The sequence below is a fragment of the Botryllus schlosseri genome, chromosome 3 (assembly GCF_051294905.1).
Source record: "Botryllus schlosseri isolate E-star chromosome 3, Bs_hap1, whole genome shotgun sequence".
Taxonomy (NCBI): domain Eukaryota; kingdom Metazoa; phylum Chordata; class Ascidiacea; order Stolidobranchia; family Styelidae; genus Botryllus; species Botryllus schlosseri.
This window is the reverse complement of record NC_137238.1, coordinates 276,438-302,465: the sequence shown is the minus strand read 5'-3', so window position 1 is coordinate 302,465 and position 26,028 is coordinate 276,438. Positions and strand designations below refer to the sequence as shown.

Below are 26,028 nucleotides of genomic sequence, written 5' to 3'. Positions count from 1 at the left end.
CTCATTCAGGCCTAAGATTCATTTCTCAGTTATTCTATGAAGTTTTCAGCTACTGGCCAATATTTTCTTAAGTTGGATCTACTTGCTTTAGTTAACTGTTGCATTGCAGCAATTCTGTTATGACTCAAATTCGGTTTGAAATATTACAAGTCCCTCTCATGTAGTAGCCTGTGGATTGTTGAACGAATCACAATGTAACTTGTAACCTTTGTAAAAGCAGTCATGACTTGATCATAGGAAGTTGTCAGGGAAATTCGATTTGATATCGTTGACACGTCTCATAATTCAATGCTTGCGCCATTTTCTCTTTACTGACATGGATTATTATCAAATATATATATGGTGTTGGTGGGATAGAAATACGGTATCATGAAGGAATATGGCTGTATAAATGTAAAACGTCACATGTTGTTAGCAAATAAAGGTGATGCTACAATTGAGTCCCTATGATCCATAATATAATGCATAAGACTTCTATATATTGGGTTAATACTAAAGCACTCCTGCGAAACCATTATTTTGAACTTGCTTGACTGCGTTGAACTCATACTATAGTCTAGTTGTTATTTATCATAACTTGATAACTATTTGTGACCAAAGTTGTAACTTATCTCGTGGTTGATACGAAGCAAACATATTTATATTCCAGTACCAGTTCATTATGGTGAATGCACTCCCTTTAAATCTGAATTTCAATGGTCAATCTTTGGTTGTCTGCATGGAATTTTGAAGAAATAGGTACTTATTGCATTAAACTGCAAATAGGGATTGTTGTGTCTTTTACGGGACACATAGATATATCATGTAGCCAGGTAGATGCTATCACATAATAATCCTAATTTGCAAAATACGTTTTGTCCCTGATGGCCGATATCATAATGCATTTTACTAGTGGCGTCAGTTAACATAGCAGTCAATTCTTCATTCAGTGTCACTTTTTAAAATACCAAGAGACAGTACTTGATTTATGTGTCACTACGTATTTCCTGAAATATGACTTGTACATTGTGGCCCTAGTGTTTACTGACATGCAGGAAACAAACGTTTTCTCCTTAATTGCCCATGTATGCGTAAATTACATCCTGTATTAGGCTGCAGTGTTGTGTTATTATGGCACGGCAGATTAAACGCTTGCTTGTCTGCGATGCAATGTAATTTTTCACAAACGAGCCTGGTCTCTTGCGTTACAAATATGCAATAGTAACAAAATTGATGTGTGATACATTTTCCATTTAGCGCATCACCCTGCAGTTCGTCCCCATGTGCTGCTCGAGCCACATGTACTGTGGTTGATTATGACTGGACCTGCTCCTGCCCTGATGGCTATACAGGTAAGCTTGTCCTTAATATGGCTGGACGCAATAATTTGTGTACTCAAATCTTAACCGAATGATCATTCTAATGATTTGAGTCGAGCAGTGAAATGATATGCTTGTTGCCACAGTTAATTTATGAAAAACAATTAGGCTACGGTATAGTTTCGATACTATTTTCTGCTGTGGAAACCCTAAAACCTCAGTTGGTTGTATTGTAACATAGGGAACGTGTAATACAAAGCTATGCACGTTACTGGTAATGACATATCTGTGAAGTCGTAATCAACTGACAACATTGTCACAAAGTGCAATGAAATAGGCTAGACATGGTCGAAAAATACCAAATTATCATTAATGTGATGTAGAATTGAGATATGCTTTATAGTAGCATATAAGGTACATGTTTGAACTTCCCACATCTTACATACTATTATGGCGTGATAATGAGCCTAATACTCTTTTCAGAATCAAAGTCTGCTGCTTGATTTTGCCCAGCTCAAGTCCTTAATGAAGCCAGTGCTTAACATCTCGTATCAATTCAATTTTAGGAAACACTTGTGATGACATAGATCATTGCTATCCCAACCCGTGCGAGCACGGATCATGTACGGGCTCTAGCAACAGCTTTTCCTGTACTTGTGATCCTGGATACTACGGTGATACGTGCGCTAATGATAAGGACGAATGTACAGAAGATCCGCAACTATGCCAGGTATGATTTGTGATGATTTCAGAACTGTTGTATGAGTGTAATTGTACAATTCGTACAAGTTTCTATACTGTTGGAATGAGGGATCATCAATCCTTTTTAATAAGGTGATTGAAGATGTACTTATGATGTATTCAAATACTGTGTGTCTGCTGGGTTGTTGGTTGAAAATCACAAGTCATGCAACACATTCGGTTAATGCATATTATGCGTCTTCAACTAGATTAGTCTTTACGAGTGCCTAACTATCCACAGTTTTTTATAAAGCTGACAAGAATTCATCAGAATTAGTGTTGCTTCGGATTTAAGATAATGCCTCAGGTTGTTTGCTATATGCCACTTGCAGACATTTGGCTTATTGACTTTGTTTGCATGAGCGGATATAAATGTCAAAACTTTGTATGCTAGAATAGGCTTCCTCTTAGCGGTATGAGTTAATGAAGACAGATCAGAGTCTTTTTCTACCACAAACAGTATGTTTGCATTGTCTTTCAATCATTGGCAAGTTTAGTCAAAACCTTGGAATGCGCTGCTGCTGTGTTAGCTTGAATTTGAAGCCTGGATTATATTTGGGCTAAATCCATGTTGGTTTTTCCTTACCTCGGTGTGTTTTAGATATCAATCATTCTACTTAGGGTGAAATGTTGCCTACTACAGTCTGTAACTCAAGGCTTAGAATGTAAGCCATTATCACTTGCTTATTTTGCGCACTTCACAGAATCATTGCAGGATAGGGTCGTTCAGAAATATATTTTTTCTTAAAATTTTACTGGCTCTTCGATAAGATTGTTACGTTGGTTAAAAAAAACACGCTGCACACCAAATTTGGCTATTGGGGGTGTAAAATTTTTAATTTAGATAAATGAGTTGAAGTAAAGTTGCTGCAGTACAAAATTTTGGATTCAGAATGATAGTATTTACGGTGGGTAGTTCAAGATAATTTCCCACTGTGTAAACACTATTTTTTTCGAATTCAAAGTTTTGTACTACCGGTGCAATAAATTTGCTTCTGATCATTAGAATTTGGTATGTATCTCATTTAGATCAATGACTTGACAATTACGGGGAGTTGACAGTCAAATTTTATTTTTATTTCTAATGAATTTATAACTTTCCAATGCTTTGCTTCTAAGGTTGGAATTGAGCCGATTTTGGTGTGCAGCTTTTTTTCGCCAACTTAACAACTTTATCAAATAGGCAGTAACATTTCCAGGGAAAGGTTATTTTTGAACGACCCTACCTAGGGTCTATGCCTGTTTAACTTGAAAGTGAGAAAATAAGCTAATGTAAATACTAAATACTAAATACCACTTCTACAACACTGGGCGTGATGATACATGATTGTAAAGGTGTGGCGAATTGATATGATTATTACCGAACAGTGCTGCACAGTGTGAAGTAAATCTGCCCTGGCGTTATGATGAGTAAACCTTGTGATGCTCAGTAGATGAAGTCAACTCAAATATCACAGTTTGGTTATCGGTTTCCGCAAAAAATACACGCGCTCGTGATTCATAAGACGTTTTCGGGCAGGTAAGATATCCAAACAATCGTGTTCCTTGCATTAAACATCTTTGCGCACCCGCGTCCAGTTATTTGTTTTGTCAATCGCCCTTTTGAGATGTTACTTACGGTCGGTTATGCACACAATGTCGCGATTGAATGGCCCTTGAGGTTATTGCGGTGTATTATGATCAAAACGACTCTTTTTAAGCTTTCTTGTGTCTGAAATTCGAATAGTCGCTGTTGTTTCGATCGAGTGTGCTACAGTTGGGGTGCTAATTCTCGGATGTATTTAAAGCGGTTTCAAACACATCTTTGTTTGAGGTGGCTCTCGGAGGTACAGAACTTCAATATACAATTGAATAATGCGTTCGTATTGAAGTAAACCCGAATATTTTCGGGAGTAATCGTCATCAACTAGTGAAGAATTAAAAATTACTTTGTTCATCAACAGTCGTATCACTTGTTGTACGTAACATTCCTTTTCGGAGAGATTAATTCAATATTGATGCATCACTTTAATACTAATATAGAAGCCTCTTGTAGCCTTGTAGGTACATAACTTCAGTATGTTATTCAACGGAATAATACGCTATTGAATGATATATATATCTACATTGAAATGAACCCGAATATTTTCGCTTGACACTCGTCGAGGGTAATCGTCACTCGTAACCGTCAGCGACTAGTATATAGTGTCGGCCAAAAATGTTGTGTCTTTCAATGTAGATTGTGTGGCTTGAGCTGATAAAAATAATGGAGCGGCCGATTACAATTACGACACGGCCTGAAAACGGGCACGATCCGCCAATGTTTCTATCGCAGTCTTCCCGTCTTCGCCAACAGTAGTATATAAGTATCTTTAATTCCTCTCGTGTGGCAAGTTAAAGAAACCAAGCGTCCTTTCACGCGGCCAGCGCGAACCGCCTTCGAAAACCGTTCCCACGCTACTAGAGCGTATCGCGCAGGATTAAGTGTCCGGCAACAAACCAGGAAAAAGCCGCGACGCGCGAAGAAGTGGCTCGCGAGTGGCGCTGGATTGCGAAGCTGCCTAGTTGGAGACGCGTACGCTATTGTGCCCCACAATGGTGTTCGCGGGATAAGAAAATGGTAAAGTGTAATCCGAGCCGGCTCGATTGTGTTGCCGTAAATATGACGGACTCATGCGAACGTCCGCGACACGTTTCGCTTAAAACAATGCTGTAAGGAAACTGCCGACATAACACGAAATGAACAAGACTCGATTGCGCAAGGTAACTCAAACCTTGAGGACCACAGTATCGTCTCTCTACATACCCTTAATCGACCTTTAATACGTTGCATAAATCAAGGTGAACATAAAGGTTTTTATGACTATTATTTGAGGAGCAAAACTTTAATATACAATTGAACACGATAGTTGTATTCATATTGGAATAATCCGGATAAATTTGTGGTGAAAATCGTCGGGATGCTGACGTCAGTTCTTGATGATTGCACCGGCAAGCGCCAGCCGGAAATAAGTCCGGTTTAGTTCGATATGAATGTATTATTCGACATCATATTTTGTGCAATGCACAAGGAACAATGCGGTGTAATGAACAGATAGCACGACCAAGTAGGATCTCGGATCTGTCACTTTTTTGTTAAGGCGCTTGTATATCACGGGAATAGGCTGGGTTTAGGTCTTTGAACTTGTAGAATCTGACTATGTCAAATCGTATCGGCGTTGAATATTTCATGGCAAAGTCTCGACTCAAGCCGTGTTAAGATAATTACCCGTTCTGTCTCTACCACAGTGGTGATTAACTTGAGCTGATTACGGTGATTACCAGCTCGCTTCCCTAAGACTTGCTCGCGATATCGGGCTAGATCCAGTGCCCGAGTGATTACAATCAGAATCAAGTCATCGCGTCGCAACTGTATTAAAGATGTGTAACGTTCAAATATGACAACCTTTTACGCAACCACCAAAAATATAATGCAAGTCTTGCATATCAATAAAGGTGATTTGGTATTTTTTGGACCATACCTATTTCGTTGCACTTAGTGACAATGATGTGGGTTGATCTCGTCTTCACAGATACGACTAATCGAGGTTTCAAGGCTTCTACAGGGGAAAATAGCATCGAAACTATAATTTTCGTTGATAAATTCGAACTGGAACCATTGTGTTCAGGACTACTGTTTTGGTGCGAAACGTTTCGATTTCTTGGTAACCTGTTGAGTTTGCTACTATATTCCAATATGAATGTATTCATTAATCCTACGCCGAAGTTTTGTACCTGAAAGAGTGTGTTGAAACCGTTTGATATTGCGAACGGAAATGTTAGGTTCGGATACGCTTCTTTTGAACGGGTTCAAGATATAATCGTATGCCATCCTGCGCGTGTTGCACAGCCGTCGTTTGGGCTTCGCTAGGCAGCTGCTCTGCGAGCGGTCTATGTCGTATCATTTGTCGTCTCGATCTTATCGTAAAACCGGGTCAGCCGTTCCTTGTGTGCTCACGGTCATGAATTATTCGCGCAGCCGCGGGTTTAATCGGTTACCAGTGGATCGGGTGGTTGGTAGATTCGGCATCTTCGCAGGTAGCAGTTGCTGGCATAGTTGGAGCCGAAGGCCCCTGATATAAACGTAACATTCAGCAAAACATTCATTTTCCAATTTATCGAAAAAATTGACGCATTGCTTTGCTTTCATATTAATGGTCGTTATTAGTACATTTCTAACACCGAATTGAAAATGTCGAATTCACCAACTGCTGTATATCATATTACATGCTTTATCCGGTGAAGCACGAATTGTCCATTTTATTGATACAATACTGATGCATAGGTTTCGTGTAGCAATCACATTTTAAAAGTGGCGAATTCACTGGCTTCGATTTCATCGCGGCCTAGATTAAAAACCGGGGTTTGGCTTTGTTTGCCACCCCATTTGTGGGGAGATGAGATATTGTGCAAACATTCGCTTCTCGTGGGCACGAAATATTGATCCCCACTCGTGACGTCATGGAGTGGCAACTGGCTTAATACCATCGCGTTGAGAATGAGGAGCGATCGCTCGGGCCCTTGACGTGGATGCGCGCGGATAAAGCGCGCGTTTTTCATTTATATAGTTAAAAATACCTCAAAAACACTCATCCCGTCTTACCCGATGTATGTGGAATGTTACTTGGATTTGTATGCGGCGTAATTTGCTGTCTACGTTAATAGCATTCATAATCAGGACGGCACACAATCTAGTACCCGAGTATTATAAAGTATAGCTCATTAAGACGCCACAAGGTTACGATGTGGAAAGTTTATGCGACCATTGTGAAATGCTTCTACGCTTTCATTTTAATTGTAATCCATTTCCTGGTTTTCCTGACAATGCTACAGGTGAACTGTATAATGCGAAAAGAGCCAAGCTTAGTGGACAGACATTTGATATGAACTAAACTTTATTCAAATTCCGAGTTTTCGCGGATTCAGTAATGCTAAGTCGAATCTAATTTGCAAAAAAATGTGTAGCTAAGCCATAATTCTAATTTATTTTGACAGCCCTGAAAATTTTCCAGTTGTTCAAGTGTGCAGGTGGACTCTGATTTAAAATGAAATGAAGTCAATTTTTGCTGTATTTCTTGCTGATTCGGAATTTAATCCGATTTCCACGACCTTGCGAATTCTGTAAGTTTTCATCAAATTTTGCTGAAAACACTGTGTAGCTGTCATTCTGGTTGTAATCTAATTTGGAATGATGAAAATGTTGTAGTTGTCAAAGTATATGACTGTATGTGAAATTTTGTGTTTAAACTCTGTCGCGTGGACGAGTCCGTCAACGTAAAGACCTTGGGAAGTTCTGTATTTTTCGCGAAATGATGACTTCACAACCGTTTTCTCCCGGGCACTCGGCTTGACTTGATCGAAAGCTAATAAATTCGTGCGATACCGTATCAATATCGACCATTGCGCGTGTCGCCACGTACGCCATTTAATCTATCACAAGTGCCCGCTCTATGTGTGGCGACTTTTAGCGTACTTTGAAACCATTGAGTTTAGCACTACGCGCTCGTTAATTAGTCACTGGCATTTCGGCACTTTTTAAAGCGTTTTATAGCCTTTGGCGTCTGCCTGGACGGCTTAGCGTCTGAGAGTTTACGCTCAAGCTTCAAGCCTACTCGGAGCTGGCTTCCGAAATCGCAGTTCTCACGTTAATCTGGTAGGCTTAGCTGGACCGCGCGACGCGCTGTAATGATAGAACATGTTCGACGCTCATTGGTGATTATGATAAATAATTTTGACTGTGTCCTGGGCTTGTGGCTTGGTAAAGGCATATAAAAGTCTCTTGATTTGGAGTTGATAGATTCGACTTCGTACGCGTACACTGTTAAAGATAATGGACTCGGGTAAAACCGAAAAAGGTGGTAGACTGGTGGACAACTGGGTAATTCTAGTTGTGTAATTAGAGTCATTTTAGCAAATGCCCATATTTTAATTCGAATCTAATTTGTGGTTTCATGAAAATGCTACAGGAGAATTGTAGGAATTGAATTCAATTTCCAAGTTTACGCGAAATCAGTAAATTTAATTCTAATATAATTTTGCAAAGCTGAAAAATTTCTAGTGATCCAAAGCACGTCTGAAAGTACCGTTCGCCTGATTAACATCCCACACTGTGGTGAAAATCTGATTAATATGATACACTTAATACCAACCATGGATTTACAATGTGAGGGTATGAATTTGATAAATTCGCGAGACGTGTGTCAGTCGTTGTTCGGCGAATCGATGTGATTTCAAGAAACACGACCGTGACGCCGGCTAGCATTGATTCGAGCACCATAAAAGGCGTAAATACCAGCTATGCATCGTTATAGTTTGACATAAATCTTTCAAGCCGTTTGGGTATAAATCGCTTCACTGCTTTTGTTAATGTCTGGGTCTATCGTCAGCAACTAGTAGAGAATTTGGTTATTTCAATATGAATATATTATTCGATTGTACATTTAGTATTACAATGCAGTGCTGTTATACTGATACACGGTCGCCAATCTTTTTAAAGACACACGTTCTCAATTTCATCTTCATATCAGTAATTGCCCGCGATATTTCAAGTAGGACCGAGTGACCGATGGTCAATTTCGCCTCTACAATCTACATCGATAAAGATTGTTCTCGCCCTGTTTTCATACTCCTAAACAATTAGTTAACAAAATAACATCGCCGAAGCGAACTATCAGTAATCAAGACCTGTCACGATGGTACGAGCGATGCCAAATTGCCAGCAAGATAACGGAGATTGATCGCAGATCGCGTTTTGTAATGCTTACGAGTTAAGAATGGGCTGGTGACCGACTGATGGCCAGAACGCATTCTCAAATTTTCATCGTCGTGCAAATCAATTTGCTGTACAAGTTTGCCGGATTTCGATGTTGAAGAGAACCGATTAGCTACCATTTTCGATACGGCACCGGGTCTCCGATTTGACTTTGATTCAACAGATACTATCAATGTTTTGACTTTGCTGTGTTCGTATTGTGTTGCTGTGATTCCCTATGCGTTTCGGTGCATTCTAAACAATCCACATCCCACGCCCAATTGTTGGATTCAAGTTTATCGAACTGGCGTCTCTCGTAGACACAACACATCTGATTTTCGGTCGTTAAGAAAACAAATTTGCCGCAATCGTACTCCGACACCGAATCTGATAATGGTACGACCACATCAATGTGATTTCACACCTACAGGTCTGTCTGAAACTACCACGTCAACTCTGTGCATAGTAACGCAATCCGTAGAGAGTTTGTATGGAAATGGGTTTTACCTTGTTCTCATGCATGTCTCGTGTCAAAGCTACTGAGGTAATAGCGGTCAAGATAACCACAACACATTCCTGTCATGTTCACCGCAAAAAGGATAGAATTCATATGGGAACAAGTTGAACAACCTTCCTTTTGTAAATGATACTTTCAAAGCAAAGTCACGCTACATGCTAATGAGGTTCGGCCGACCTTACGCTGGTGGTGAGGCGCTTTTGATGTTAGATTCTCTTGCTGTATAGTGCAGTTGGGTCTTAACTGTTTTTTTGCTAAATCCTACTGGATGAATTCTTTATCGAGTACCTGTGCTGTACCAGTGTAGTCTTGCTATATGATTCCGATCAGAACTGGAAGTCAAAAGGTGACGACTCCCCAACGAAATGAATCACTGATCTTAATCTATCCTGCTTTTCATATCATAAATTCCTCTTTCTACGAAGCGACCGCATTAATGCACCGTTATCAATGGCTACCTCAAATCCCAGTGGTCTCAATAGTCCCAGTGGTCATTTACAGCTACAATTTCATGCAAATATGTTTGACGTATTTTCAATTATTGGGGACTTCCTGGTCACATTATGATTCCGTATTGGTATCCTTACACCTGTGTGAAATAATGTAAAAGTTGTGTTGGTCGACTGAAAGTACTTGTAATTCGAACGGGATACTTGAAGTAGGCTATATCTAGTTGTCGTAATTGTATTTTTAAACGACTTTTCCTTGGTATTGGTAAGCAATACAGTTTTGCATTTGTATTCTGATTCAATATGAACGGAACTTTATTCGATGCCCAAGTTTTCGAGAATTCAGTAATTCTAATTCTAATCTAATTTGAAGAGCTTCTTGGAGGTACAGAACTTCAATATACAATTGAATAATATTTGAATAGTATAGACATATTGAAATAAACCCGGATATGTTCAGCTGACACTCGTCTAATTTGAAAGACACTGTCTCGTTATAATTCTAATTCTTGTCTATTTTGGAAAAATATGTGTGGCTATAATTTTAATGTACCGTAATAAGAAAAAGCTGACAATTTGTAGTTGTTGCAGTCTTCAAGTCGCTGCAAAATAGTCCTGTTCCAGACTTATAAAATTACATTAAATGTACTCAACTGGTATCCTTTCCTTTATGGGCATACAAAGATACATATTATTTGCACATTTTGTACCATTATTGTGGTTATGGTGTCTTATTAGGTGGCACTCAAATCGAGTCTTGATACTCAATTCCCAGATGCTAGATTATGCCCTGCCTTAACAAGAACCGATTCTACGCCAATACGATTGGTTTCTCGGACGTGCGGCATTGAAGCAATTGGTAAGGCGATATCTTTATTGGCTACACACGCGATATAATAGCCCGGCGACAACCAGCTATACGCTTACGACGAGTTCCAGGCCTTGCCTCGCGAATTTATGCCACTGCGATTACAGCAATTGTACGCCGCGACAGAGCACTTTGACGCGAAATATCTTTTCATCTCGCCATCAAACCGCGTTGATCCTGCGATTTGGTCTGGCGATAAAGCCGAGTGTTTGTGTTTTTGGCACTGTTTCTATTTTCCGCCGCTTGTCAGGTCGCCTGGATTATATAAGGTCGCGACTGCGTTAATTGCGGTCTCGCGCGTAGTAAATTGCCATCCGACGACGCCAAGGTTAACTATATCAACAAGTGTCGGGCAACTACAAAATTGTAAGCTTTCCGTAGTAGGTTAGAATTAGAATAATAGCTACACAATGTGTTCCAAGTTACATAAGAGTTGTAGCTTCACATTGTTTTACTAATTATATTTAAATTCAAATTATGGCTACACATTTTTTCAAAATTAGAGGAGAATTAGAAAGATTGCTACACAGTTTTTTCCCAATGATATTATAATTTTAGCTGCACAATTGTGTACAAATTAGATTTGAATTGGAATGATCACTACATATTTTTGTCCAAATTATATCACAATTATAATTATAGCTACACAGTTTTTTTTTCGAAGTCGATTAGAACTAGAATGGCAGCTACGCTGTTTCAATATAAATTTGATTACATTTAGAATTATAGCTACAGTTTTTTTTGTCCCAAAATTACGCAACTAGAATGATCAAGATGCCTTAGTTTCATGGAAATGCAGCTTTTTGTCCAAGCGTCTCTGTCGAGTGTATCTCAAGGAGCGTATGTCGGCGTTGTCGCTCTCTTGTCCAGCTAAGAACGGGCAAAATTTCTTACAGTCTAGTGTCGCGCGTGAGTCATGTAGCGGACATTTGGGTTCGTGAATCAGTCATATCGCATTGCTGGCTTACCAAGGCAATGATTTGAGCGTCGCAAAATGATCACGCTGAGACGACCTTTTGAACTCGATTCCGTCTGAATATTAGGGTTACTTGATGCTACCAGCGCAGCTACACTAATTTAATCAATATTGGTACTCAAGTCAAGTAACTTTATTTTGTCAATTTTGACTCAATTACAAGTTAAAATCTTCTTTTAAATTCTCTACTAGTTGCTGACGATTGCCCCTGACGAGTGCCAAACGAATATGTTCGTGTTTATATCAATATGAGTACTATTAAATTGCAAGAAGAAGTAGGAATTTTTCAGACATTTCAAAACGGTGGCATTTAGCAATACTGATTACTTTAACCGCATCTGCTTATAGTACGAAGCAACCCTACTATGGAGAATGTAGAAGAAAAATTTATTACTAGTAGATCTACTATTGACTGGTTAACAAAATGGCATCGACTCGATGCAAGGTAGAAATGATCGAAGACGTTTTCTGCTTTGAAACCATATTTTCAAACTTCACTCTTCCGAATTGATCACCATTTTTGCGGTCTCGAGCGGCGTTATATTTAGAGAAAACCCGCCATTTTTCGCGAAATTGAATCGCGGTTTATTCCGATTGTGTATATAGTGACAAAATGTATCTGGCATCAGGATATTTTAAAATGAGAGAACCTAGTTCTACTTGTATAATTATACTCGTTAGAGCGAAATTCTAATGCTAATATCACTTGGAAAGAATGTGTAGCTATAGTTCTTATTATAATTTGGAAAAGCTGGAAATTTTCGAGTTGTCAAAATCTGGTTGTGATGCCTGTTTTTGTGCTGATTATGTTACCTGTACCTTATTGTGATCTTACGTAAAAATTCGTATTGAACTGTACATCAAAATCACATTTGCAGTTCTGCTAACATATCAGTCTACCATTAACTACATGATCAATCTTACGTCTTGAAATCACTGTCAACTACACCCATTGTAAGCACGCAATGCATTTACGAGACAAACCAGTATATTAGGTCGTCGATAATTTAATGTCGGATCGTAATTTCACGCATGGCTCTATACAATCACTGTAAAGGTCAGCGTACGTGTAACTTGTAAATAGTTGAATATAGTATTCAAGTGTGTATTACGGTTGTGTACCTCCAAGGAAGTTCTTCTAAGAGCAAATAATTTTCAGTCATAACGTATTTACTTACACCGCGCGCCGTGCTAAGTTGCCCGGTAGCCATTACCGTAATCTGAAAGTGGGTTGGTGTTGGTTTTGTTCTGTTCAAAAGGACAGACTAACTGATATTATTTGGAGCAAAATGGCATTCCTATCTTACAAAAACACTAACGGTATCGGCTTACTTGTACGAACTCAAGACTGCTTTCAGAACACGATAACATTCTATTATAAAACGGACGATGATTGCCTCGTTATTTCGACACCGCAACCTTTCAGCGAGTAATGTCGAAGGTTTACAATTGCATACATAATACTTAGCAATATGCTGGTATTGTTATGAATTAGTAGGGCAAAATGGAGTGCTTCAGTGATTCGTTTCTGAACTGAGTGTTACGCTTGGAATATCACTCAATACTGGGTCATAAAAGTATGAATGACATGGAAAGTTTGAATATGTACATTATGCGCGACCACAAAGAATGTAATGCCATATCAACATCATATTAATGATAATCTGGTATTTTTTCAACCATACCTATGTCATATTCTGGGTTGATCACGAATTCACTGATATTCCATTTCCACAAACGTGCGTGGCTTGTACTGCATGTTTTGTATGCTGCGATGCGGATAATCGCGGTTTCAAGGCTTCTACGGGGGAGAATACAATCAAAACTACCATTTTCGGTGATAAATTATGTCTTGGTGGCAGGGTGGGGGCCTATGAATATCGTATTCCCCGTGGAAGGACTGCAATTATTCAGTACTAAACAATCACCTCTCTCGAATCGACTCAAGTCATTGCAGCCCTAGTAATGAACAGTATTCCCACCCAGTGTAAAATTCCTAATGTACGAAATATCAGTCTCTAAACAAACTGCTTAATCTGGAGTTTTGACGCGCTAGTCTCTTGGTAGATATTGTTGGCAATGATCAGCCCTTTGTGGAGTAAAAAGTAAGGTTACCCCGTGACTCACTATTATTATTCCCTGCGGTAGGTCTGACGGTCTTTTTAACTGTGTACATGATACGGACTAAAGTCTCTTGAAGGCACACAACTTTATTGTACAATTGAATGATATATTCATACCGAAATGAACTCCGGCATTTTCGACTGGCACACGTCAGGGGTGATCGTCAGCAACTGGTATATATTTCCATATGAATATATTTTTCAACGACGAAACGTACAACTGCTTGTCTATGAGAAAATCTCGGCACAGTATTGTCGAAATGTGGAGTTATTTTGATTAAACTTTGTGTTGTGAGCGCGTCTCCGATATTCGGGCTATTATAATCGTCATAATTAGGTGGTGCGATGATAATTGAACGTAATCACGAGGGCGGTTCTGCGTAACATCAATCGCCACGTATCAAAAATCGGATCGGCTTGGAGAAGGGTTGTGTTTCTCGTAAACTTAGCATCACTTACTATGCCTTCATAATAGATGATTTGAATAGTTCAAATGCGAAAAACAAGAAATATTGCCATTCATATGCTCAAATACCTTTTCCCTAGCGCATCATATTGGACCATGTCATAATCTGGTGTTGGTAGCGTGGAGCTTCCATTAAAATTCGCATTTGCATGGACGGAAAGAGGATCTGTTCACAATATTTCTGCCATAGAGCAAGGTGCGAATCAAGTCATCGGCACTTTCCGGTGCAAAATTAAGCATGTAAAGGCAAACCCATTCCAGCGGATGAAAATGCGTGAATCAAACCAATCTTTATTGAGATATATCCAAGGGATGGGCTTGGTGGGAGTGTGCCATCTTTTTGCGGCTTCTACGGTTGGTGCACGACTGCGCGTAGGCATAACCCATATTATACACCTCTTGGGACGTAAATCTTCATAAGAAGTGGTGTTACGACCCGTTTTCATACGCTGGAATGGGCTTGAAAGGGGGGTGTTGTACTTGAAAATCGATTACACGTTACGACGTTATAGTGGAAATCATGCAATGACACGATTATCGCTTACAGCGGGCTATTCTTGTACAGCATTGTGGTGTGCGTAATACGGCCCCAACAAGGCGAACCGCAGCTTGTTGCTTGTATATGGCCCGTGAGAGTCGGATTGTTGCGTCAATTTCATTTCGATGTGAATCCCGTGACCTACACGTCCAAGTCGTCCGATTCGCGTGTTTACTGTCGCAATAATGTGGAACAAGGTTATGTGTGCGTGTGCGTGCATCTATGGGAGATAAGACTGAACCTTTTCTCCTATAGCCCACCCTCAGACTATTTTGGGAGCGATTCACACTTTGATTCAAATATCGGTATCGGCGCAGAAATCCGATATCGGCTCTGGTGATTACACGCGTCGCGTATTACCATACACGCACTAATTTACGAATGGAAGCTCGTAATTATGCAGGCCAACGATATAAACCTCTTAAGATGATCCAGCATAATGGTGCCCCGTCGCGCCCGAAACAAAAGTACAATCGACCCTGTGTCGGTCAATAAGTTATGAGCGCTTGCCGGTAGCTTGATTAGTTTCGGGGATTATCCTACAGGACGATAGGTCACTATGCGCTATAGTTGAATAGCTGCCCGACTTTTGAACATGCGACTTTATAACCTCAAAGTGATTGTGAGCAGAGTTGAACAACGGATAATTTTCAGTTTTCCAAATTTAATTAGAATTAGAATCATGGCTACAATGCTTTTTCAAATCTGATTAGAATTAGAATTGTCGCTACACAGTTTTCTTCATATTAAACTAGAATTATAAGTATAACTACGCAGCTGTGTCCGATTGGGTCGGAATTAGAATTCAAGCCACACAATTTTTCGATATTGAGTAGAATTACAAGTATAACTACAGTTGTCTCCATATGAAACTGGAATTTGAATTATAACTACAGTTTTTTTTAAAAATCAAATTAACATTAGAACGATAGCTATGCACAGTTTTTTCCATATTAAACTTGGATTATAGATATACATTTTCTCCATATTAAACTATAATTAGAGGCATAACTTCCGTTTAAAAAAAAAAATTAGATTAGAATTCGAATGATAGCCACATAGCTTTTCCGAATTAGATTAATATCAGATGGACTGAATTCGAAAAAAACTTGAATTATTACGTTTACCACGCGACTCTACCCATGCTCGATTCAGAGGTGGCCACTAACGTAGTACTTCTACTCGACAGTGTTTGAGGGAAAAAGTAGTCTCGGCATGTCTTTGTAATCGTCATTTCTGCCTGCATTGACTCCACTCCATAACTACTTTGAGAATCTCTGGGTGAATTCTTGACCGAAATGCGCCTCGGGCTATTTCGACATCTCACGGATTTGTTTTATGTTCCTTGTTGGCTAGACGTTGATTAGACGCAAATTTGTCTTTCATTGTGTTGTGCGTCAGCGTTTTCGCGGAATGGCGAAAATTGATACCTTCGCCAAGCTAATACGAAAAACATACTCAACTGAATTTGATTACCGTCGTTTTTCTAGCAGAGTTTTACAACTAGAAAATTTTCAGCTTTTTATAATTACATTAGAACTAGAACGGTACCAACACAGTTTTTCCAAATTAGATCGCAATTAGTATTGTAGTAAATCAAATTTTCAATTCAGATTTAGAATTCAAATTATAGCTACACTATCATGTTTTTGTCCAAATCACATCAGAATCAATAATATAGATACAGTTTTTCCAATTTAAATTAGAATTAACATAGCTACACTAACACGATTCCTTCTAAATTAGATGAAAATTAGAATGATAGCTGCACACTTTTCAAACTTACAATAAAATGAGTTTTACTGAATTAGTGAAAATTGCGAAATATCATTTTTTTTATATATTAGAAAGGACACTTGTAAGTTGTAACAAGAATTAAGCTACGTGAATGTCAAACTTACTCTCATTAGCACGAGAGTGGCAAATTTCTGTTCAGCAAGCTTGGGTCGTTTCGCACTTTCGCACACTTTCAAGAAAATCAGAAATTACATTACGATTAGATTACCAGCATTTCGTTCTAATTACTCAAATTACACTACTTGAATTATCTAGTTGTCCAAATTTGCTGTGCGCGGCGCGAGCGAGCAGCCGTCGCGAAATTCAAATCTTCCCGCCCTTTTCCGCGCGCCTGGAGTTCTATGTAGTTTTTGGCTATGAAAACGCGGCATATGTTTTGCAAGCTTCTCAGCCTGTGAAGTATGCGGGCCATCTGCCGCGCGGCGACAAAATCGTAGCGATACATCATACGATTGTATTACTGGCAGTTTGAGTTTTTTAAAATGGCTTTCATCCGCGGGTTTTGTTATGAATCGCTCTGCCGCTGTGTGATTGTTCGAATCGTGTGATACTATGCGATTGACTAAACTTTTTTGTGCGTAATTCGCGCGGTGATACGCGGACATTTTACGCGCAATTTCGCTCCCTTCGCGGGAACCCAAATAGCAATGTCATCTTGCACGCCAACTTGAAGCCTTTAATCCCTACCTCTTATACGAGTTGGTTCGGGTGTTATTTGCTTAAACTCAAGTAGAATTTGGTTGGATTTTACTCTGCGTATTGAATTGTGACACTTGGCCACTAAATTGACTTATTCTGATATTGTCTTTATGCAAAATGGAGCATAGTCCTTGATCTTGATTTCTTACATAATTAGATAGTGAAGGGATTGACCTTGTCCAAAAAGCATTTGGATAAATTTGACCCTGCAAATTGAATTACGACACTAGTCGATTAAATAGGCTTGTACTGTATTAGTTACTATACTCAGTAGTCAGTAGTGCATGGTCCTAAATCTAGACTGCTAGTGAGCGCGATATTTTTTTGTTCAAAGCGTGGGGCTCCAATTTTCGCACGCGTTGTGATAATAATCTGCTATAAGATGGATTACAATGGATACTATCGGCACCCTGTTTTGCGTCTGCATGCCAGGTCCATAAAATACGACCATATGGTATACCGTGAGACTAACCACGTCGTATCTGACACCTGCTGTAATCGTATCGGATTTTAGTTAGCTACGGATACACTCTTCCTTGCCATAAGGACCGTGAACTATTTTCAAATCCGGCGCGATTTGTATCAGTTTTGTAGTGCTTTGTGGTTGACTTCGAGTATTTTCACACACAAAGCGCAGAATGGAGATTATTTCATCCATTTGATGCGGATGGCAACAGTTACACTCATCGATGTTCCCATTACGATGTATTACAAATCTATATTTTGTAAGTTTTGCAATTTCCTGTTGCGTGAGTCATGTCCATTAAGTCGAATATACGGGGGTATTATGAAGATGCGTGTATCATGTATCATTTTTGAAAACTTGTGACGCCACTAGGTCTGTGTTCTATGTGTCGAACTGTGAAATAAACTGCGTTCTACGTACTGAATCGATTGCCTATAACTACTGCTCAGAATGTAACCATTTGATACCGGTTTATAGATACTGTTACATATTAGGCAGCGCTTACTAATGACATACACTGTTGGTTTTGTTGGTAAGATTGATCGCTAGTTCGCACTTTGCTGTGCTTATTCGCGAGCCCCGTCGCATTAGTCTGATTTATGGTTCTAATGAGCAGCGTTTTCGAGTGGAAATTTTCGTTATTAACGTTTTGAAGTCGCCCGCCGGTTGCTTGTAGCGATCGGAACGATTTATTAGCGGTTGTTTGGCTGCGGTCTCGCGCCCGCGAAATAATGTGACGTTTCGGAGAAGTAGCCATGGTTAGGCCTATTGGTAGTCTGATGAAACATATTATAGTCTCGATTGTAAAGTACGGTATTTGATATTTAATAAAGCTTTCGGAGGTACCGACTTAAATATACAATGGAATAATATATTTATATTGAAATGAACCCGAATATATTCGGCTGACACTCGTCATGGTGTAATCGTCAGCAACTAGTTGAAAAGAACATTGTATTTAAACAATTGTATCACCAAATATGACGTCACCTGCACGAAATTTCGAATACGATAAGCTTACACTCAAATTCCTGCCTTTCGTTTTATATGGCAGGTTGTTGATATTGACGTCAGCGATGGTGTCGTCATAATCATAATTTGAAACGTTGATTTCCGATTGTGAGTTTATGCACTTTGCGTCGAGTAAATTGCGAGGTTCGCCACGATAATACTTGAAGATTACTGCTGCGGTTTCTTGGCAAGTTCTGCTTTTTGATGCGATTGCCTTAGAAATTGTAATCCGCAGTCGATTTTTGCGGTATGCTGATCGGTCTTACGGTCTCTTGTCCATAAATATTGATGAAGTCATCGTGTTACATGGCTAGCGCCGCTTCTCACTAAAGCCGATTGGAATGATCTTCGGCCTGGAATCTAGCGCGGAATATTCATGAAACGCGCGGCTTACGCCATACGTGACTTTGTAAACCGTTATTAACAGCGGCATACAAGTGTTTCTGGTGTATTGCTGTTCGGAGTTTTGGCCACACTTGACAAACTACTGGATTTTGAAAAGTAGCAACTAGAATAACTATAGTTAGAACTACTCACTTTTAAAAACTACCAACTAAAACTAGAATTACTCACTTTTAAGAACTGGCAGTTGGAACTAGAATTAGTGCTACCCGCTTTTCAAAACTAGAAACTAGAACTAGAACCAGTCATGTTTGAAAACTGTTTTTTACAAGTCTGGATCGTATTTGTATCACACCTGTTAGGTATATTACAGAAAACGTATTTTCGAAACTCTGAGCACATGTTGGCATACAAAGTTACATGCTGTCGCGATTAACGCCAGTCCGATACACCGACTTGGTAGCTGCGATTGTAAACACAATAACGTAATCAGCCCGGAATTCGGCTGTCAGGCTTCGTACACCGGCCTAAAACACCGGCTATTTGCTTCTTAAGACGCCGAAAATGTTGCGGTACACTGGGTCACGACTGTGTTCACTATAGACCCGAAATAAAGTTAATTGTGTTCTTAAACGCATGTTTTGTTATATTTTGGCACGTTCGCGTTTGCAAACGCGAACTTTCGGCGTAATTGTCGGTTTATTGTCTGCTTTTAAACGGCTAGGTTTATGCGATGGAATCCAGCTATCTACACCAAGCTTTTTGATAGCACATTCAAACGCAATTAGGTACGCTTTACCTGTTTAAAGTGTGTGCTTGTGCTATCCTTTATGTATATTCTAATAAGCTCGCTTTTTTGTTTGGTATGATGCCGTAACGTAAGTGTCTCTAAATTGTATATTTTCTCATTCACAGAATGGCGGAACGTGTACTAACATCGGAGGCTCGTATATTTGCAATTGTCTATCAGGTACGCGCCTGTATGTTAATACGAATTTTTAGATTCAGAATGGCTATTGACTAGGAAGTGTCACATTATAATATAGTGCGATATCATGTAACTTTCGGAGTTGAATCACACGCGAACGCGGGTTCTCAAATTCGTAACAGTCTTCATTTCGAAGCACATAACGCATCTTTGGTGGTCTTATGGTGACCAACATTTTACCAGGCTTTGAAAACTAGATAATTATAATTACAAGTTTAGACATATTACAGCCAAATGCTGTCAATCTAAGGTATGAAGTCTTTCTATGCTCCCATTTTAATTATAATTTAATATCTAGTTTTCCTGGAAAAGCTACAGGAGAAGTGTATAGTGCGAAACGAGCCAAGCTTGCTGTACAGACATTTGCAATTTTCGTGCTCATGATAATAAGCTATGATTTGATATGGCATGAACTTGATTTTTGTTTTTTTCTTCATAAATCGGTATTGAATTCAATTTTACAATTTCTGCGAATTCAGTAATTGTAATCTAATTTGATCAAAAACCGGTGTAGTTATTCAAATTCCAATCTGATGTTGATAAGCAGAAAATGTTGTAGTTTTCCGACTGTGGTGGTGGTCACCTTGCAATAAGTACTCCGACAACCTTTGTCGTTTTGATACTGAGTCAGCAATTACGTCAAGTGGATTGTTACGCGCCGTGTCCCGATGACAATTTCCTATTGTCGGCGCCGTTTGGTGTGTGTTTGTGGAGTGTATTTTAATCTGGATATAGGAAAACAGCTCTTGAATTTAGACACTGTGCGTCTGTATTGCGAGTTCGTGTCGCGGCTTTTTGGAGGCGATATGATTTGATATCAACTGTGTGATAATCAGTTCGATACTCACCGTTTCGAATTTAATGTGTAAATACTGTAAAAGATGCCGATTGTCTTGTTAATGGACCAATTTATCAGGGATGAATCTGAATTGTGATTAGTAAGTCTACATTTGTCCAAAATCTTCAAATGGGGTGTTTCAAATCTAAATTAAGTAGTCGTTACAAATTTACTAGAAACGTTGAAATACGGCATTTCGATTGAAAACTAGATCCAAGGCTCAATTGTGAATAACAGTATAAATTCGGCAAATTCATGTCGGAATCCTTATGTAAGTTATGAATAAGGACAAGTTTGTCAATTGACAATCCAATTCGGACCCCTAATAGTCAGCTACAATTTGCCCCAAGTATCTTTAATTTTATGTTCCCGAGTATTCAGTATTTATATTTGTCCTAGTCGCCCTAATCCAGCAGATAACGAAATAAACTCGTTCATTTTATAAAGAGAATTTAAAATAGCCTATATACAAACACAAAGTTTTTTCCAATTCTCTACTAGCTGCTGACGATTACCCTTGACGAGTTTCAGCCGAAAATATTCGAGTACATCTCAGTATCAATATACTATTCAATAACAGACAGCGTTTTTGAAATCATTTTCTTGTCGTTTTCACGAATGAAATTGATCAAACGCGATACGAGACAGTCCGTCTCATGTTAGCAAGGATTGTAGCTTCGTAACTGCGTGTAAAATGCTATCGCCAGTAGCAATTCTGTCGGCAATTTGATAGCATGAACTAGTCTGAAATGCGTTGTGATTCATTTTTCATGCGAACCTCAACTCGATTGTTGCACGTATGCGATTTGTTCACTCATCGCTAATGAACGATATCGACGATCGTAGGTTATAAAATTGCGTGCACGGCGCGTATTTGTGAAATTCATCAGTCACGAACAAATGATCCGTTGTGGTACATTCAACATCATTGAAATGGAATGGATGTCGTGTTAAAGTGGCGCATGACCAGAGATTCGCTCTTTCGATGTGAGATGCCCAAGTAGTTTTGTCAGGTCTTGGAAATCGCTACTTGTCCTTATTATCGCGCAGAATCGTACCTAGCCAACCTAGGGTTGCATTTGAAACAAACGGTGTTTTAAAACACTTTGTTTCAAATATGTTTTAAACAGTGTTTTAAACGAAGGCCTTCTAAATAAAATAATTTTTGGTGCAAGTTGTAAAATCATGCCATAATTGTGTAAATACTTTCTAAAAAAACATGTTGTATAAGCCTGCAGACAATTACTACCTGATCTAGCTGATGTATACGATATGGAATGGTTGGAACCCTCAAAATAGTCGTTTCAACAGGTACCCTATAGTAATAGATATGTCGTCAACAAAGCTCTATTTACCCTATATTTTCAATTGTCAATCCAAATCCACTATGGCGTCACAGTTGAATATTCGTGCCGTCATGGCTTTAAAAAAACGGAACAAAAATCAATGAAAAAACGATGAAAAACAATTGAAAAAAACAATGAAAAAAACATATTTGTTTTTAATTGATTTTTGTTTTAAATGCAACCATAATCGTACTCCATAACTTCACCTATCCTGAGTGCTAACGTTGAGTACTTTGGTCAACTCTGGCAATAAACGATTCGTTTTTTGATAGGCTACGACGGCAATAACTGCGAGTCCAACGCAGACGTTTGCATCAACCACCAATGCAGGAACGGGGCGACGTGCATGAACCAAGGAAACAGTCCCTTCTGCCTGTGCGAAGGCGGATGGACAGGTCAGCTCTGCGACCAATAATCCTGGTACGGTTTCACGGAACGTATTCACTTTCAGGCCCGTATTGCGATGAAGACGTGGACGAATGTGCTGATGGTACAGAGAGATGCTTCAACGGTGGCACATGCATTAATACGCAAGGTACAACTTGGGTTAGATAAGAATTACAATGGAAGCCATACAATTCTTCCAAATTAGATGACAATTATAATGATAGCTGCAAAGTCGTTTCCATATTAGATTGGAATTAAAATGCTACACAGATTTTTTCAAATTAGATTAGAATTTGAAAGATAGCTACACTATTTTTACCAAATTAGATTATAATTATAGGTACCGTAAACCGGGGTAACTTTGGACTTAAGGGTAACTTTGGACACTAAGCAGTAAAAGATTTGAATGGTTATTGATGGAAAAGGGTTGCCGCTGGATGTCCAATTATTTTTCATGTGGCAACAGTACCACAAGTAGTCTCAATAGAAGGTGGATTCATTTCACTACCAGATAAACTTGACCCAACATTGATAAATTAATGGCGGGGGTCAATTTGATCAAAATTAATGGCCATTAAACTTCTTACAACCCAAGATAGATAGCATGTGATTCATAGATTGAAAACTTGGCAGCAGATACCTCTAAGCAGTCTTAATCCATGGCAAAAATCTCAGTGGGCTCACCCTTAGATCAATACACGAAAATGTGATGTCCAAAGTTACCCCGTCAAATTTTAACAGAACGGGGTAACTTTGGACAGTGGAAAATGTGACATTTAGAGCTCTGGAAAGTGGCTGCTTCATCTGTGTCAAAGTGCATGGTCGACTATATTCCTTGTTACCGGCCTGATGGCTTTTTAAAATAGAATGAGAAGGTTAATAAATTAGAGTTTGCCAAAATATGAAAAAATGGGTAGGCAATGAGCTGAGAGATTGTAATCTGGTGTAAGCTACTTCAAAAACTTATCACATACTCCTATAAAGATGCGCCTGCTGAATATGGGATATCGTAAATGACCACAAATATATCCATCAGAGGAGATAGGAAAGGGAAAGTGTATCTTTTAAAGAACAGTAATATATTTGAAATCGGCAATAAATCACGTTAACATGTTTAACGTTCGCTGTCGATTGCTGACACTGCCAGTGGGATATCCCTTATCACCATACGTTATTTATAAGTCCCAATTGGTGAAGGCATGAGGGAAAATTGAGATAAGAGATGAATAAGGGCCCATTAGCCTTCATAAACTACCTATTTATTTATTTTTTTTGGGGGGGGGGATTAGGTCAAAATCATGCAATAGGCCAGACATATACTATTTTGTTTCAGTTTTAGCCACTGCTCTCATCAACTTTTACCAAATAAGCCACATTTACGAGGTTTCATATACAATTGAGTGTAAAGGCATACAAAAAAACTACATTGTCCAAAGTTACCTCACATGCAGGGATAACTTTGGACACGGATAATTTACAAAAATAAGGTACTTATTTTTGACCATGAAGATTTTGGATTAGGTAATTCTAATCTATGCTCCATGACCCATAAAAAACACAAAACTTGCCTCCCCTACACCCCAGCATTTCCGAGATACAAAGCGGAATTGTTGAAAATTGTCCAAAGTTACCCCGGTTTACGGTAATGAATTCGCAAAAGCTTGGACATTGAATTAAGTTCCGTTACATCCAGCGGTGCAATGCAATTGTTTGCTTGAATTTAATTGTGTATCTACTGATTCGTTGATTATACAGATAAACGATAGACGTTCACAAAACTTCGATGTTGCATTAGTCAGGATTCTGTATTGTAGAATTGTTCATTATTGTAATGTAATGATTTTGAATATTTTCCCAGTGACGTGCACACAATAAGAGTCCTCTGTCTACCCGCCGGTGCCCCATTGTTTTATTAATAAAAGCGTGACTTAGTCGGCATTTCTGCCCGCCATTTACCCCACGCCATACCGGACTTGGGGGCTTAGCGAGTCCATTGTGTGGTAGCGAAGGTGTTTGATTTGTGATAGCGGGAAATCGTGGGGTAAGTAAATTGTTGTTTGGGGTTTAGCGATTGCTACCTGGATATTAAATAATGTGGGCTGGATTGGCGATTGCCCATAAGTATCGTCTCTTCTTTATTAATTTATTGATTTCAAAATTTTACTAAAAACCAAACTACTTTTTTAGGTCTTTTGGTCAATTTTCATCCTCAAGTTTCAATTCTTTTGATTGCAGGACTTTTGGCATTCGAAGTGTGCAGTAGTATGATAGTTTCAGTTTAATTCAGTGTCACTTGCGTAGATAAGAGGATGTAGTAATTTTGAATTAAATCTTTCTGGATTTCAGCTTTAGGCCCAGGCACTAATTCGATCCCGGGCCCAGACTGTCATTCTTCAAAAATTGCATGGATATTCGAATATATAATTTCAAAGATTTCATGTCAAATCTTATGCTAAATTGGTAGTCGTCAAAACATGGCCAAAATAATCATTCCCAGTATTTCAAATTGAAACCCTAATTCCAATCTAAATTATGAACTGTAATTGTAAATTTGGCCAAATAGCACAAACTCAACAAAACGGAATCGTGAACAGTCTGCTCAAATTTGCCCCTAATCCGCCCGAAATCTGAAAATCGGGTATTTCAAACTTAAATTCAGATCCTTATCTAAATTCTGAATGGTGCCGTGACTCAAAATTCGTGCAAAACCTTCAAGTCTGGTCTTACCAATTCAAATCTAAATCCCATTGAGTCGATCCAAATTCGTCCTAATCTTTAAATCTGTGTCTCAAATTCGAACCCAAATTATAATTGAGAATGATATGTCTAAATTAAACCCGAATCTTCGATTGTGTTTGTTTGCCAACGTGCGACTCATTTTTCAAACGCAGGGTCGTACAGTTGCAACTGCGTGAACGGCTGGGAGGCAGACGACTGCAGCGTGAATGTGGACGACTGCAGTTCCGCGGCCTGCTTTCACAACGCAACATGCATTGACAAAGTCGGAACCTTCCAATGCATCTGTTCAGAAGGGAAAACGGGTCAGTGTTTTTTTAACTGCATTATCAGCTCTGTACTTGGTTTTGAGAAGGGCAATTCCGACTTGGCCTGCTCGAGGAAGCAATTTTGTGTTGTGAAACTTTGCCTAGTTACTTTTGCTTGAGTCATTTTGGTTATTACTTTGAACCGGTATCACCGTAATCAAAAGACTGCAGTAGTGTCATTGTAGTCAAGCACAGTATTTTTTCCTGTACATTGTGAAAGGCAAAAATTTTTACTATTCTCTCATCACAAGCATTACAAGAAATCATATGCTGCCAATGTGTGTGCAAAAATTGAGTTGCAAAACAGCGCATATCTCCCAGTTGTCGTTAATTTTACGCATGGCTTTACATTTTACGCTTAAATT

The 26,028-nt window shown here is 39.0% G+C and overlaps 1 protein-coding gene across 4 annotated transcripts in view; it reads left to right on the top strand.

Annotated features, from left to right (window-relative positions):
• Window positions 1-26,028, top strand: part of LOC145435438 (uncharacterized) — a 68,809-nt gene that overhangs the window by 518 nt on the left and 42,263 nt on the right. For all 4 annotated transcript variants that reach the window (XM_080312721.1, XM_080312720.1, XM_080312719.1 and 1 more), the window contains exons 3-8: window positions 1,237-1,331; window positions 1,865-2,028; window positions 19,976-20,030; window positions 22,505-22,627; window positions 22,684-22,767; window positions 25,511-25,660. In XM_080312721.1, the coding sequence (XP_080168847.1) occupies window positions 1,237-1,331; window positions 1,865-2,028; window positions 19,976-20,030; window positions 22,505-22,627; window positions 22,684-22,767; window positions 25,511-25,660 (671 nt within the window). The remainder of the gene's footprint in view (window positions 1-1,236; window positions 1,332-1,864; window positions 2,029-19,975; window positions 20,031-22,504; window positions 22,628-22,683; window positions 22,768-25,510; window positions 25,661-26,028) is intronic.